This window comes from Gymnoscopelus braueri, assembly GCF_963280865.1.
Source record: "Gymnoscopelus braueri genome assembly, chromosome: 23".
NCBI lineage: Eukaryota > Metazoa > Chordata > Actinopteri > Myctophiformes > Myctophidae > Gymnoscopelus > Gymnoscopelus braueri.
In genome coordinates, this window is record NC_137625.1 from 33,884,207 (window position 1) to 33,896,706 (window position 12,500).

The 12,500-nt window shown below is 41.7% G+C and overlaps 1 protein-coding gene across 1 annotated transcript in view; it reads right to left on the bottom strand.

Annotated features, from left to right (window-relative positions):
• Nucleotides 1–12,500, bottom strand: part of exoc4 (exocyst complex component 4) — a 208,744-nt gene that overhangs the window by 50,279 nt on the left and 145,965 nt on the right. Inside the window, exon 13 of the mRNA XM_080421608.1 lies at nt 7,920–8,036. Within this exon, the coding sequence (XP_080277734.1) occupies nt 7,920–8,036 (117 nt within the window). The remainder of the gene's footprint in view (nt 1–7,919; nt 8,037–12,500) is intronic.

A 12,500-nucleotide genomic window follows, 5' to 3' on the forward strand; every position in this document is an offset into this window, starting at 1 on the left:
AAACACACACGCACTCACTCGCGCACTCGCAATGCTATTACTATACTTGTGACTGTGAGGACATCAATATTTCAAGACGGCAACTTCATAAATGCCCTGTGACCCTAAACCGCTGAAATTAAACGTAGTTGTAGTGCCAATGCCGCACACCGAAAATAGCGGATCCACAAGCTGACAATGAGCCCCACTGTGACATGAGTATAAGTGCCTGAGTATAAATCACCAATAACTGTAACCCCCCCCTCAAACCCCTAAAGCTACACTCTAAATGTCCTAATCCTAAACTCAATCTTTTCAGAATTGAATTTAAGTAAAGTACTTACCGTAAGTAAATGTACTTAGTTACATTCCACCACTGACACACACCCCACACCCCCCCCCCCACACACACACACACACACACACACACACACACACACACACACACACACACACACACACACACACACACACACACACACACACACACACACACACACACACACACACACACACACACACACACACACACACAAACAATGGTTGTCATCTGTTAACTTGAGGCTCAACTTTCAAAAACAAAAGTGTATAAGCTATAACTTTTTTCAGCAGCCCGGAGCCAAAAAACCTTCTTCCTCTGCTGTCAAACCAAAGGCTGAAGAACTGACATTTACTATTCTGTCTGTCTCACTCACTTTCTCCACAGGCCACGATTACACCCTGCTGCGCACACACACACGCGCACGCGCACGCACACACACTCAAACACATGCACACAAACACACACACACACACACACACACAATCCTTCAGCAGTAACGGTGTCTGACATGAACCACCGCAGGGCTCAAGACCTTCTATGTCATTCAAAGAGACATTCATTCTCTGTGTCTCCCTCTGTCTCTGTCTGTCTGTCTGTCTGTCTCTCACTTTGTCTCTCGCTCTGTCTCGCTCTGTCTCTGTCTCTCTCTGTTTCTGACTCTCTGTCTCTGTCTCTGTCTGTCTCTCTCTGTCTGTCTCTCTATGTCTCTCTCTGTTTCTGACTCTCTCTGTCTCTCTCTGTCTCTGACTCTCTCTGTCTCTGCCTCTCTCTGTCTCTCTCTGTTTCTGACTCTCTCTGTCTCTCTCTGTCTCTGACTCTCTCTGTCTCTGCCTCTCTCTGTCTCTCTCTGTTTCTGACTCTCTCTGTTTCTGACTCTCTCTGTCTCTCTCTGTCTCTCTCTGTTTCTGACTCTCTCTGTCTCTCTCTGTCTCTCTCTGTTTCTGACTATCTCTGTCTCTGTCTCTCTCTGTTTCTGACTATCTCTGTCTCTGTCTCTCTCTGTTTCTGTCTCTCTCTGTCTCTCTCTGTCTGTCTGTCTCTCGCTATGTCTGTCTGTCCTTCAGTCAGTCTCTCCCTCTGTCCCTCTCTCTCTGTCTGTAACTCTGTTCTGCATTATGTGTGAGTGCGAGTGTAGCACATGCGCGCGAGCACACACACACACACACACACACACACACACACACACACACACACACACACACACACACACACACACACACACACACACACACACACACACACACACACACACACACACACACAGAGCTGTCAGCCCCACAGGACAGAGAGGAACGTCTCCATAGGCCCAGCAGCAGGTTGGAGGAGGCTGACAGGGGGGACAGAGGCAGCGCTGGTTACCCAGGGGGAGAACATATGTCTGGGACAGATAACCCAGGCGAGAGGCAGGATGGAGTCCAGGCCTCCAGCATGGATGAATGCAAGGTGGAGAAATCAGCAGGGCTTGAACCAGTGGTGGAAACTAAGTACATTTACTCAAGTATTGTACTTGAGTACAATTTTGAAATACTTTACTTGAGTATTTCCAATTTTCTATACTTTTACTTTATACTCCACTACATCTCAGAGATATTGCACTTTTTTACTCCACTACAATTCTTTGAAAACTTTAGTTACAAGTTACTTTGTAGATTTTGATTATTATTACAAAACATGCATTTTCAGCCCTATATTCAATTCGGCCATTTAAAAAGAAACTGCCAGTTCTCCGAGACCCCCTACGTCTTTTAAAGCAGGGGTCTTCAACGTTTTCAGGCCAAGGACCCCCTAGATGAGATAGATGAAGCAGGGACCCCCTGTAGTAACACTGAGGACCCCCTAGGGGTCCCGGAACCCCTGTTGAAGACCCCTGTTTTAGAGCGATTGCCGGGTGGATCGTTGTGAAGAATAATATTCTATGGTCTTTCAAAGGTTGGTAAAAATGCTCGGAATCGCTGGCAGCTGACAGCTATAGACGATGTTTTAACTCTGGCAGTTAAAGAGTTAATAAAGAGACACACACACACACACACCTTGTACAGATAACGTGCACGTGTGCGTGCACGTGCGTGGTCCACATAACAGCGGGGAGCCAATCAACAGAAACCATCAGCACCCCACGAATACGAATACACACTCTCTCACAACGCCACAAAAAAAAGGTCAGTATCATTAAAGCTGCTGGAGGTGTGTGTGTGCGTGTGTGTGTGTGAAGCAATGTAATATTTTTTTCCGAAACTAGGTTGACTTTTCAGCAATCATTGACCTGTATGAATGAGACATTCACTGAAATAATGTTGATTTTTCTTATCGTTTATTTGCGTCGCTCCTGGTATGTACAAATAACTTTAGGCTTACGATAGGGATAGGCATTTATAGGATAAGTGTCCTAAAATGCTGATGTCCTCACAAGTGTAATGATACAAATGTATGTGTGTGTGTATGTGTGTGGGGGGGTGTGTGTGTGTGTGTGTGTGTGTGTCTGTGTGTGACACGGGATGTGGGGGTTCCACTAAGATTAATGGAGCCAATCTCCAGTCCTATCCAGCAGAGTGACCATACCCCCCCCCCCCCCACACACACACACACACACACACACACCTCCAACCCCCCCCGAATCCAACTCTAATTAAATGAATCAATCAGTGGCAAACAGAAATGCTGGACAGATAGCATCGCACCGCTAAAGCTAATGAGAGAGAGAGAGAGAGAGAGAGAGAGAGAGAGAGAGAGAGAGAGAGGGGGGGGGAGAGAGAGAGAGAGAGAGAGAGAGAGAGAGAGAGAGAGAGAGAGAGACACAGACAGACAGACAGACAGACAGACAGACAGACAGACAGACAGACAGACAGACAGACAGACAGACAGACAGACAGACAGACAGACAGACAGGGAGTGAGACAGAGAGAGAGAGAGACAGAGACAGAGAACCAGAGAGGGAGTGAGACAAAAGGATGGACAACAGTGTCATACCTAATCTTACAGTCGGGGTCGTATTAATATCATTATTACAATCACACGCATACATACATACATATGTACCCATTATACACTGCTGGAGCGCGCTGATATGCTAATCGTGTCCTCTCTAGATACCATTGTTATTAACCTACTGTATATGGAGGGCTAGGATTGGCCCCCTATCTGTGTGTCATTATTGATTACTATCGGTTTTATGAGCAGACATAAGGTCACTTTGTCCTTTTTTCCTAACGTCGGTATCAGACATCAGTAGGCAAAAAAAAAACGGTCACAGACATCCTGCCAGGGGTTAGGTCAAAACGGTAATGTTATGGAAATGCCATTCCTGTGTATTTAAAAAAAGCAAGCTGCATGGCGAGCAGTGGTGGGATGGAACTAAGTACATTTACTCAAGTACTGCACCATTTTCTTTTTACTTTACTGGATTGATTGATTGAATACTAATGTAAACAGCACGAGGTACAGTCAGACATTTGAGCTAAAAAGGTTAACACAAGAAAGTCCAGGGGTTCAGTTTCCATTGTGGTCCTAGAAGTATTTCCAATTTTCAATACTTCTACTTCTACTCCACTACATCTCAGAGGCAAACATTGCACGCCACTACAAATTATTTGAAAATGTCAATTACTAGTTACTTTGCAGAATTAGATTATTATTACAAAACATACATTAACCACTTCAGCCCTCTATATACTTTGGCTATTTGAAAATATAGTATAATTCCTTTGAAAATAGCCGATCTGATGCGTTGTGAGCTTGTAGATCGGCTATTTTCAAAGGAATTTTATACATTCAGAAACTTGCAAAATGAGACATTCTGCATAATGAGTATACGTTTGGAACTCTTAAGTATATTCGATACCAATGCTTTTGTACTTTTACTCAAGTACATTTTGAATACCGGACTTATTTCTACATGGTGGTATCGATACTTTTACTCAAGTAAAAAAAAGAAGAAATTCTTCCACCTCTGCTGGTGAGTCACCAGGTCGACCCTAATAATAATGGATAGAAGATGATGTGCACCATCAATAATTCCTTAAGGTGTTTTTTGGGGGGGGGAGGAACACATTTCACACAAACCCCCCAATCGGTTCATCTTTTAAAAAAATAATACAACCGCAGCTCTCGCCCTTTGGGTATAAAATAAATGTCTCAAGACGGTGTCCTGGTTCTGCAGCAATACTACACTGAACTGAAGACAATCCTTATAGTGCTCCCAGGTGTATGTCACAGCAGGAATAGAGACGCTACCACAGTATATTATCATGGTTCAGAAGAGAAAGTGTACCACCGAAGCCCTATATATACTCCATCGTATGGGGAATGACTATACTAATACATGTGTGTTGTGGTGTGGCACGTCGTGAGCAAAACATTAGCAGTCACAGAGTAGTCTACATTAAAGATGATGATGATATGAAAAATATGTTTTTCACACTTTTAGAAATATATTAACCCATTAAGGCCTGAGGTTCCGATTCTACAAAATGTCTTTTGTCAACAGTTTTCTGAAAAAAAACCTATGTTGCTATATCAGTGGTTCTCAAATGTTTTCATGCCAAGGACCTCCAAAATCAAATGTATTTGGCCGCCGACCCCCATCGGAAAATGTTTTGTTCCAAGAACCCCCAGAAGCAGAGATTTGTGTAAAACATGTTTTGCATTACAAATGTATATTCAAAGATTTGCAAAAATACTCACGATTTTTCAAAAATAGCAGATATACAAGCTCATAGCACGGCACTCGGTGCCGCGCTATGAGCTTGTAGATTTTGCGTATATTTTATTCTTTGGCTATTTTTGAATAGCCAAAGTATAAAATAATGGTAACAGTTAAACAAGGAAGTGTAGTGGATCAAATAGAACACCTTTTGGTTATTGCAATCTATTTCTCGCTTCAAAAACATTCTTGAGAGCAACGTTTAGCTGTAAATGACATGGTGTGTTTGTTTACATGGCTGTCATGTTGGATACAGCATCAAATCAAGCAGCACAGGTTGATATGAGCAGGTGCTCTGAGTCTCTGATTAGACAGCGGTCTGTTATTATTATCCAGAAATAACACACCGCTGAATTCAGCGACTGACCAATCAGAATCAAGCATTCAACCAAGCCGTGTAATAATGTCTATTAATGTCTTGGACCCCTGGAAGATTAGCTGACGTCAAGGCGTCAGCTAATGGGGATCCGTATACATAAACAAATAAACAAATAAACAGACCCCAAAAGTGTCCATGTGGACTCCTAGTGGTCCCCGGGACCCCACGTTGACAACCAGCGGCCTAGAGTAAGTATCGGTGTGTGTTCACACACACATGTTCTGGGAGAGACACTAATGTGCGCGCGCTAATGTCTTCCCCCGTTCGAAACCACTGCACGCGTTAATGTGCCGCGGTGGACCTAAGAATAGGAGAGAGAGCAGGTGCGTCTATAAATGCGTTCCCCCCTGCTGTTTACTCTATGTAGCGGCAGCCAAAGGTATGTGTGTGTGTGTGTGTGTTTAATGTGGTGTAGCATTAAACCCCCTCCCCATCCATACCAGCCCCCCCCCCCCTCTGTCTGAGATAGCACCTGATCACACCACCTGAGGGAGGTACAGTAGGTATGCTGTGCACACACACACACACACACACACACACACACACACACACACACACACACACACACACACACACACACACACACACACACACACACACACACACACACACACACACACACACACACACAAAAACTAAGACCCTTCTGGGGGTCCCTGGAACAAAATATTTTGAGATGGGGGTCCGCAGCCAAATATAATTGTGGGGGTCCGTGACATGAAAAGGTTTGAGAACTGAAGAATGGGGTCCTCGGGTCGTAATGGGTTAAAAAGCCATATAGACAGGAAAGAGGCAGAGAAGACAGCAGTGAGATGAGCTGGGGGCAGTGTGGCTGGGGTATCAAGGCCACTGTGGCCTTAGAGCATAACGCAATATAATAACCGTTGTGCCTTAATTAATGCTCCGTCGCACGGGTGGGTCGAGCACTGAAAATAGCCGACCTTTGGACCTCGCAACGCGTCGCGTCTGAGGTGCTTTTACTTTACCGGAGTATTTCCAATTGTTCTATACTTTTACTTCTACTCCACTACATCTCGGAGACAACTACTGTAGGCTACTTTTACTCCACTACAATTATCTGAAAACTTTAGTTACTGGCTACTCTGTAGATTTAGATTTTTATTACTAGACATACATTAACCACTAAGCTCTATATATATATTTTGGCTATTTGAAAATAGCAGATCTAAAAGCTCACAACTTGAGCTTATAGATCTGCTATTTTCAAAAGATGTTTATACATTTTGAAAACTTGAAATGGGACATTCTACATAATGAGTACTTTTACTTTTGGTACTTGGTATATTTTGATGCCAATACTTTTGTACTTTTATTCAAGTCAATTTTGAATATTGAACTTGTACTTGTAACAGAGTATTTCTACATTGCAATATTGATAATTTTACTTAAGTAAAACAATGTAGTACTTTTTACACCACTGCTCGCAACGCGTTGAGGACCTCAACACGTTGTGAGCTTATGGGTCTGCTATATTCAGCGTGCGATTTTATTTCTGTCTGAAAACACACCTGCATTCTGACACAAAGACACACACATACAAATGCACTGTACTGTAGCTAAACGCTCAAATGCGCAAGCACTAACCCTAACCACACAAATATAAATATACAGGGGAACATTATACTAAGACTCATTCATAAGTAAACACAAACACGCACCCACACACACGCACCCACACACACACACACACACACACACACACACACACACACACACACACACACACACACACACACACACACACACACACACACACACACACACACACACACACACACACACACACACACACACACACACACACACTTTATTACCCTAATTAAAAAAGGCCAAAAAAGCCCAGAAACAATAGGAGCGTTTTAGTGTGCGCCTCGCTATCAGCGGAAAGGCTCATTAGCCCCAGCAGTGTAATTAGCAAGATGCTGCAATCCTCGTTAAGGAGGGACCATAACCGTAAACAAACCCCACGGTCTCTCTCTCTCTCTCTCTCTCTCTCTCTCTCTCTCTCTCTCTCTCTCTCCTCACTCGGCCTGTCTCTCTCTTTCTCTCTCTCTCTAATGAACTGCCACCGCTGTTTTCACCCTGTGAAAGACCAAGCACAGATTCAAGGGCTTTGACAAGACACCACACACACACACACGCACACACACACGCTCACGCACACGCACACACACAATTACTTCTCTGTGACACTGTGTCTATTCATGTCTATTCACACAGAAACCGCATATAAAACACACACTCGTGTGCGCACGCACACACACACAAACACACTCACACTCTCAAACACACACACGCAACCACCCACTGATATACGTGCATGAACACACACTCACAGCTAGGGTATCACCTCAAAGATGATCAAATGCTGTATCAGCTGCAATTGTGGTCCTGGGAGATATACTGCCATAATGGTCTCTGTGTGTGTGTGTGTGTGTGTGTGTGTGTGTGTGTGTGTGTGTGTGTGTGTGTGTGTGTGTGTGTGTGTGTGTGTGTGTGTGTGTGTGTGTGTGTCTCACCTGCAGCAGTGGTCTCTGGACCCCCAGCGTCTTCATGGTGTCAGCGCTGGCCAGGATCTTCAGCGGATCCGAGGTCTTGCTCACCGACTCGATCTCCTTGTTGATCTCTGTTCTCACCTAAAATGTTCAAAACACAACACCTTCACATCGTCTGCATATCATATATATATATATATATATATATACATACATGCATACATGATGTACAGTATACAAAAAAAACGCACTAACTCTTTAACACCGAGAAAGCGTCCGTGTCATTTTAGATTTTAGCTCTATATACAGTAGATAGCAACATACGTTTTTAAAACAACTCGTAGGATTTAGAACAGTGGTTCTCAAAAATAGCTGATGTACAAGCTCACTGCGGGTCTATATATATTTAGGGGGGGGGGGTGGTCCCTGGCACAAAACATTTTCAAATAGAGGGGGGTTCGCAGCCAAATACATATCATTTTGGGGTGTCCTTGGCACAAAAAGGTTTGAGAACCACTGATATAGAAGACATTTGTAGAATCGGCCTAATAGGTCTTAATGGGTTAAACACACACACATTGTACATGTGGATCGACTCAGTGTACATGTGGATCATGTACTTTATCACAACTTTATTTCTAGTTTAGCAGTGCGGTTCCCAGGTCATTAAGACATAATAGGTTTTAAACCGCATTTTGCCAAAATGAGCATATCTTTAACTATGGTTTCATCATTTTACGGTGTCCTTGGTTGAACTATAGGGGTCTACAAAAGCAACAGATTAAGTAGAGTTTTAACTTTATATACAGTTTTGTAATGAGCTAAACAACAGTCAAACTGCCTCTTACCGAGGCCATCAAGTTTATCTTTCCTTTTAAGACCAATAAAATAGTACCTCGATGCTCCTAGAGGTGTTATTTATTGAACAAACACACCAAAAAGGCAGTTTACTCCTCATTTGAGGTGCACTCTGCGTGTCAACTCAAAGTACACCTCTCTCTCTACACTCATGAATATGAATTTAATCACTTCAACTCTACATGCTTAGTTGACTGGGGTCTAGCCTTTGTATTTATAAGCTCACCACGAGCTTGTAGATCAGCTATTTTGGCTCCCCCAGAGTAGGGACGCTGGGGTTCGAGTTAACCCATTAAAACCGGGAGAGCATTTTAGAGTTTAGCATTGGCTATTAAGAAATGGCAGATCTACAAGCTGTGAGCTTGTAGATCTTACTCTTACTGTAGGATTTAGAACAGTGGTTTAGAACAGTGGTTATCAAAAAATAGCAGATCTACAAGCTCACAGCGTGTCGCTTTGTGCCGCGCTGCTGAACGTCTTCTATTTTTGAACAATTTTGAAAAATCTTAAAAGTGTAATTTTCAATGTTTTAACACAAATCTTCTCTTCTGGAGGGGTCCCTGGCACAAAACATTTTCAGATGAGGGTCCGCGGCCAAATACATCAGGGGTCCTTGGAATGGAAAAGCTATAAGGTTGCACCTTTACACCTTGAGTCCAACAGTTGAAATATGATTATTTTGGGGGGTGAAACATTTGAGAACCAATGGTCTCGTCAATACTTAGTAAACTTGACCTTTCATTCTGTACTTAGTCTGCTCTATTTTATTTGCCTCTACACCAAACCGCTTTGTTGAAAATAGCAGATCTACAAACTCACAGCGCCTTGCAGATTGGCTATTTTTGGCTAAAGTTCTCCTCAAAATAGGGATGCTATATAGGATTCAGGTGGTTAATGTAAAAATTATACATATCCTATAACACAACGTTTTTTGGTGGCCCCCCTGTAGTAACTCTGAGGACCCCCTAGGGGTCCCGGACCCCCTGTTGAAGACCCCTGCCATAGGACATTATGAATGGTATGATACTGTTGTCTTTAAGGACCTGTGTACTGTAGTAACATTATGAATGGTATGATACTGTTGTCTTTAAGGACCCGTGTACTGTAGTAACATTATAAATGGTGTGATACTGTTGTCTTTAAGGACCTGTGTACTGTAGTAACATTATGAATGGTATGATACTGTTGTCTTTAAGGACCCGTGTACTGTAGTAACATTATGAATGGTGTGATACTGTTGTCTTTAAGGACCTGTGTACTGTAGTAACATTATGAATGGTGTGATACTGTTGTCTTTAAGGACCCGTGTACTGTAGTAACATTATGAATGGTATGATACTGTTGTCTTTAAGGACCTGTGTACTGTAGTAACATTATGAATGGTATGATACTGTTGTCTTTAAGGACCCGTGTACTGTAGTAACATTATGAATGGTGTGATACTGTTGTCTTTAAGGACCTGTGTACTGTAGTAACATTATGAATGGTATGATACTGTTGTCTTTAAGGACCCGTGTACTGTAACATTATGAATGGTATGATACTGTTGTCTTTAAGGACCCGTGTACTGTAGTAACATTATGAATGGTGTGATACTGTTGTCTTTAACACATTAACTGCCAGAATTATTTTCATATTTTTTTAGCCAGTGCCAGAGTTTTTCATTGGAAAAAAAAAAGTACTCAGGAGCCGAAATACAGCATTTTTAAGTTTTAAGTTAAAATTGAAGTGGATAGGAGTCTAGATCTTCAACTAATCATATCTCCTTGGTCTTTGGGTGAAATTGGACAAAAAAAACATTAAAAAACTTTAGTCCACTCTGATCTACTTCACGTAGATCTACGCGATTGGCACGTGACGGCTTTAAAGCGGTTCGCGTAGATCTACGTGATTGGCAGTCAATGTGTTAAGGACCCGTGTACTGTAGTAACATTATGAATGGTATGATACTGTTGTCTTTAAGGACCCGTGTACTGTAGTAACATTATGAATGGTATGATACTGTTGTCTTTAAGGACCCGTGTACTGTAGTAACATTATGAATGGCGTGTGATACTGTTGTCTTTAAGGACCCGTGTACTGTAGTAACATTATGAATGGTATGATACTGTTGTCTTTAAGGACCTGTGTACTGTAGTAACATTATGAATGGTATGATACTGTTGTCTTTAAGGACCCGTGTACTGTAGTAACATTATGAATGGTGTGATACTGTTGTCTTTAAGGACCTGTGTACTGTAGTAACATTATGAATGGTATGATACTGTTGTCTTTAAGGACCCGTGTACTGTAGTAACATTATGAATGGTGTGATACTGTTGTCTTTAAGGACCTGTGTACTGTAGTAACATTATGAATGGTGTGATACTGTTGTCTTTAAGGACCCGCGTACTGTAGTAACATTATGAATGGTATGATACTGTTGTCTTTAAGGACCTGTGTACTGTAGTAACATTATGAATGGTATGATACTGTTGTCTTTAAGGACCCGTGTACTGTAGTAACATTATGAATGGTGTGATACTGTTGTCTTTAAGGACCTGTGTACTGTAGTAACATTATGAATGGTATGATACTGTTGTCTTTAAGGACCTGTGTACTGTAGTAACATTATGAATGGTATGATACTGTTGTCTTTAAGGACCCGTGTACTGTAACATTATGAATGGTATGATACTGTTGTCTTTAAGGACCCGTGTACTGTAGTAACATTATGAATGGTGTGATACTGTTGTCTTTAACACATTAACTGCCAGAATTATTTTCATATTTTTTTAGCCAGTGCCAGAGTTTTTCATTGGAAAAAAAAAAGTACTCAGGAGCCGAAATACAGCATTTTTAAGTTTTAAGTTAAAATTGAAGTGGATAGGAGTCTAGATCTTCAACTAATCATATCTCCTTGGTCTTTGGGTGAAATTGGACAAAAAAAACATTAAAAAACTTTAGTCCACTCTGATCTACTTCACGTAGATCTACGCGATTGGCACGTGACGGCTTTAAAGCGGTTCGCGTAGATCTACGTGATTGGCAGTCAATGTGTTAAGGACCCGTGTACTGTAGTAACATTATGAATGGTATGATACTGTTGTCTTTAAGGACCCGTGTACTGTAGTAACATTATGAATGGTATGATACTGTTGTCTTTAAGGACCCGTGTACTGTAGTAACATTATGAATGGTATGATACTGTTGTCTTTAAGGACCTGTGTACTGTAGTAACATTATGAATGGTATGATACTGTTGTCTTTAAGGACCCGTGTACTGTAGTAACATTATGAATGGTATGATACTGTTGTCTTTAAGGACCCGTGTACTGTAGTAACATTATGAATGGTATGATACTGTTGTCTTTAAGGACCTGTGTACTGTAGTAACATTATGAATGGTATGATACTGTTGTCTTTAAGGACCCGTGTACTGTAGTAACATTATGAATGGTATGATACTGTTGTCTTTAAGGACCTGTGTACTGTAGTAACATTATGAATGGTATGATACTGTTGTCTTTAAGGACCCGTGTACTGTAGTAACATTATAAATGGTGTGATACTGTTGTCTTTAAGGACCTGTGTACTGTAGTAACATTATGAATGGTATGATACTGTTGTCTTTAAGGACCCGTGTACTGTAGTAACATTATGAATGGTATGATACTGTTGTCTTTAAGGACCTGTGTACTGTAGTAACATTATGAATGGTGTGATACTGTTGTCTTTAAGGACCCGTGTACTGTAGTAACATTATGA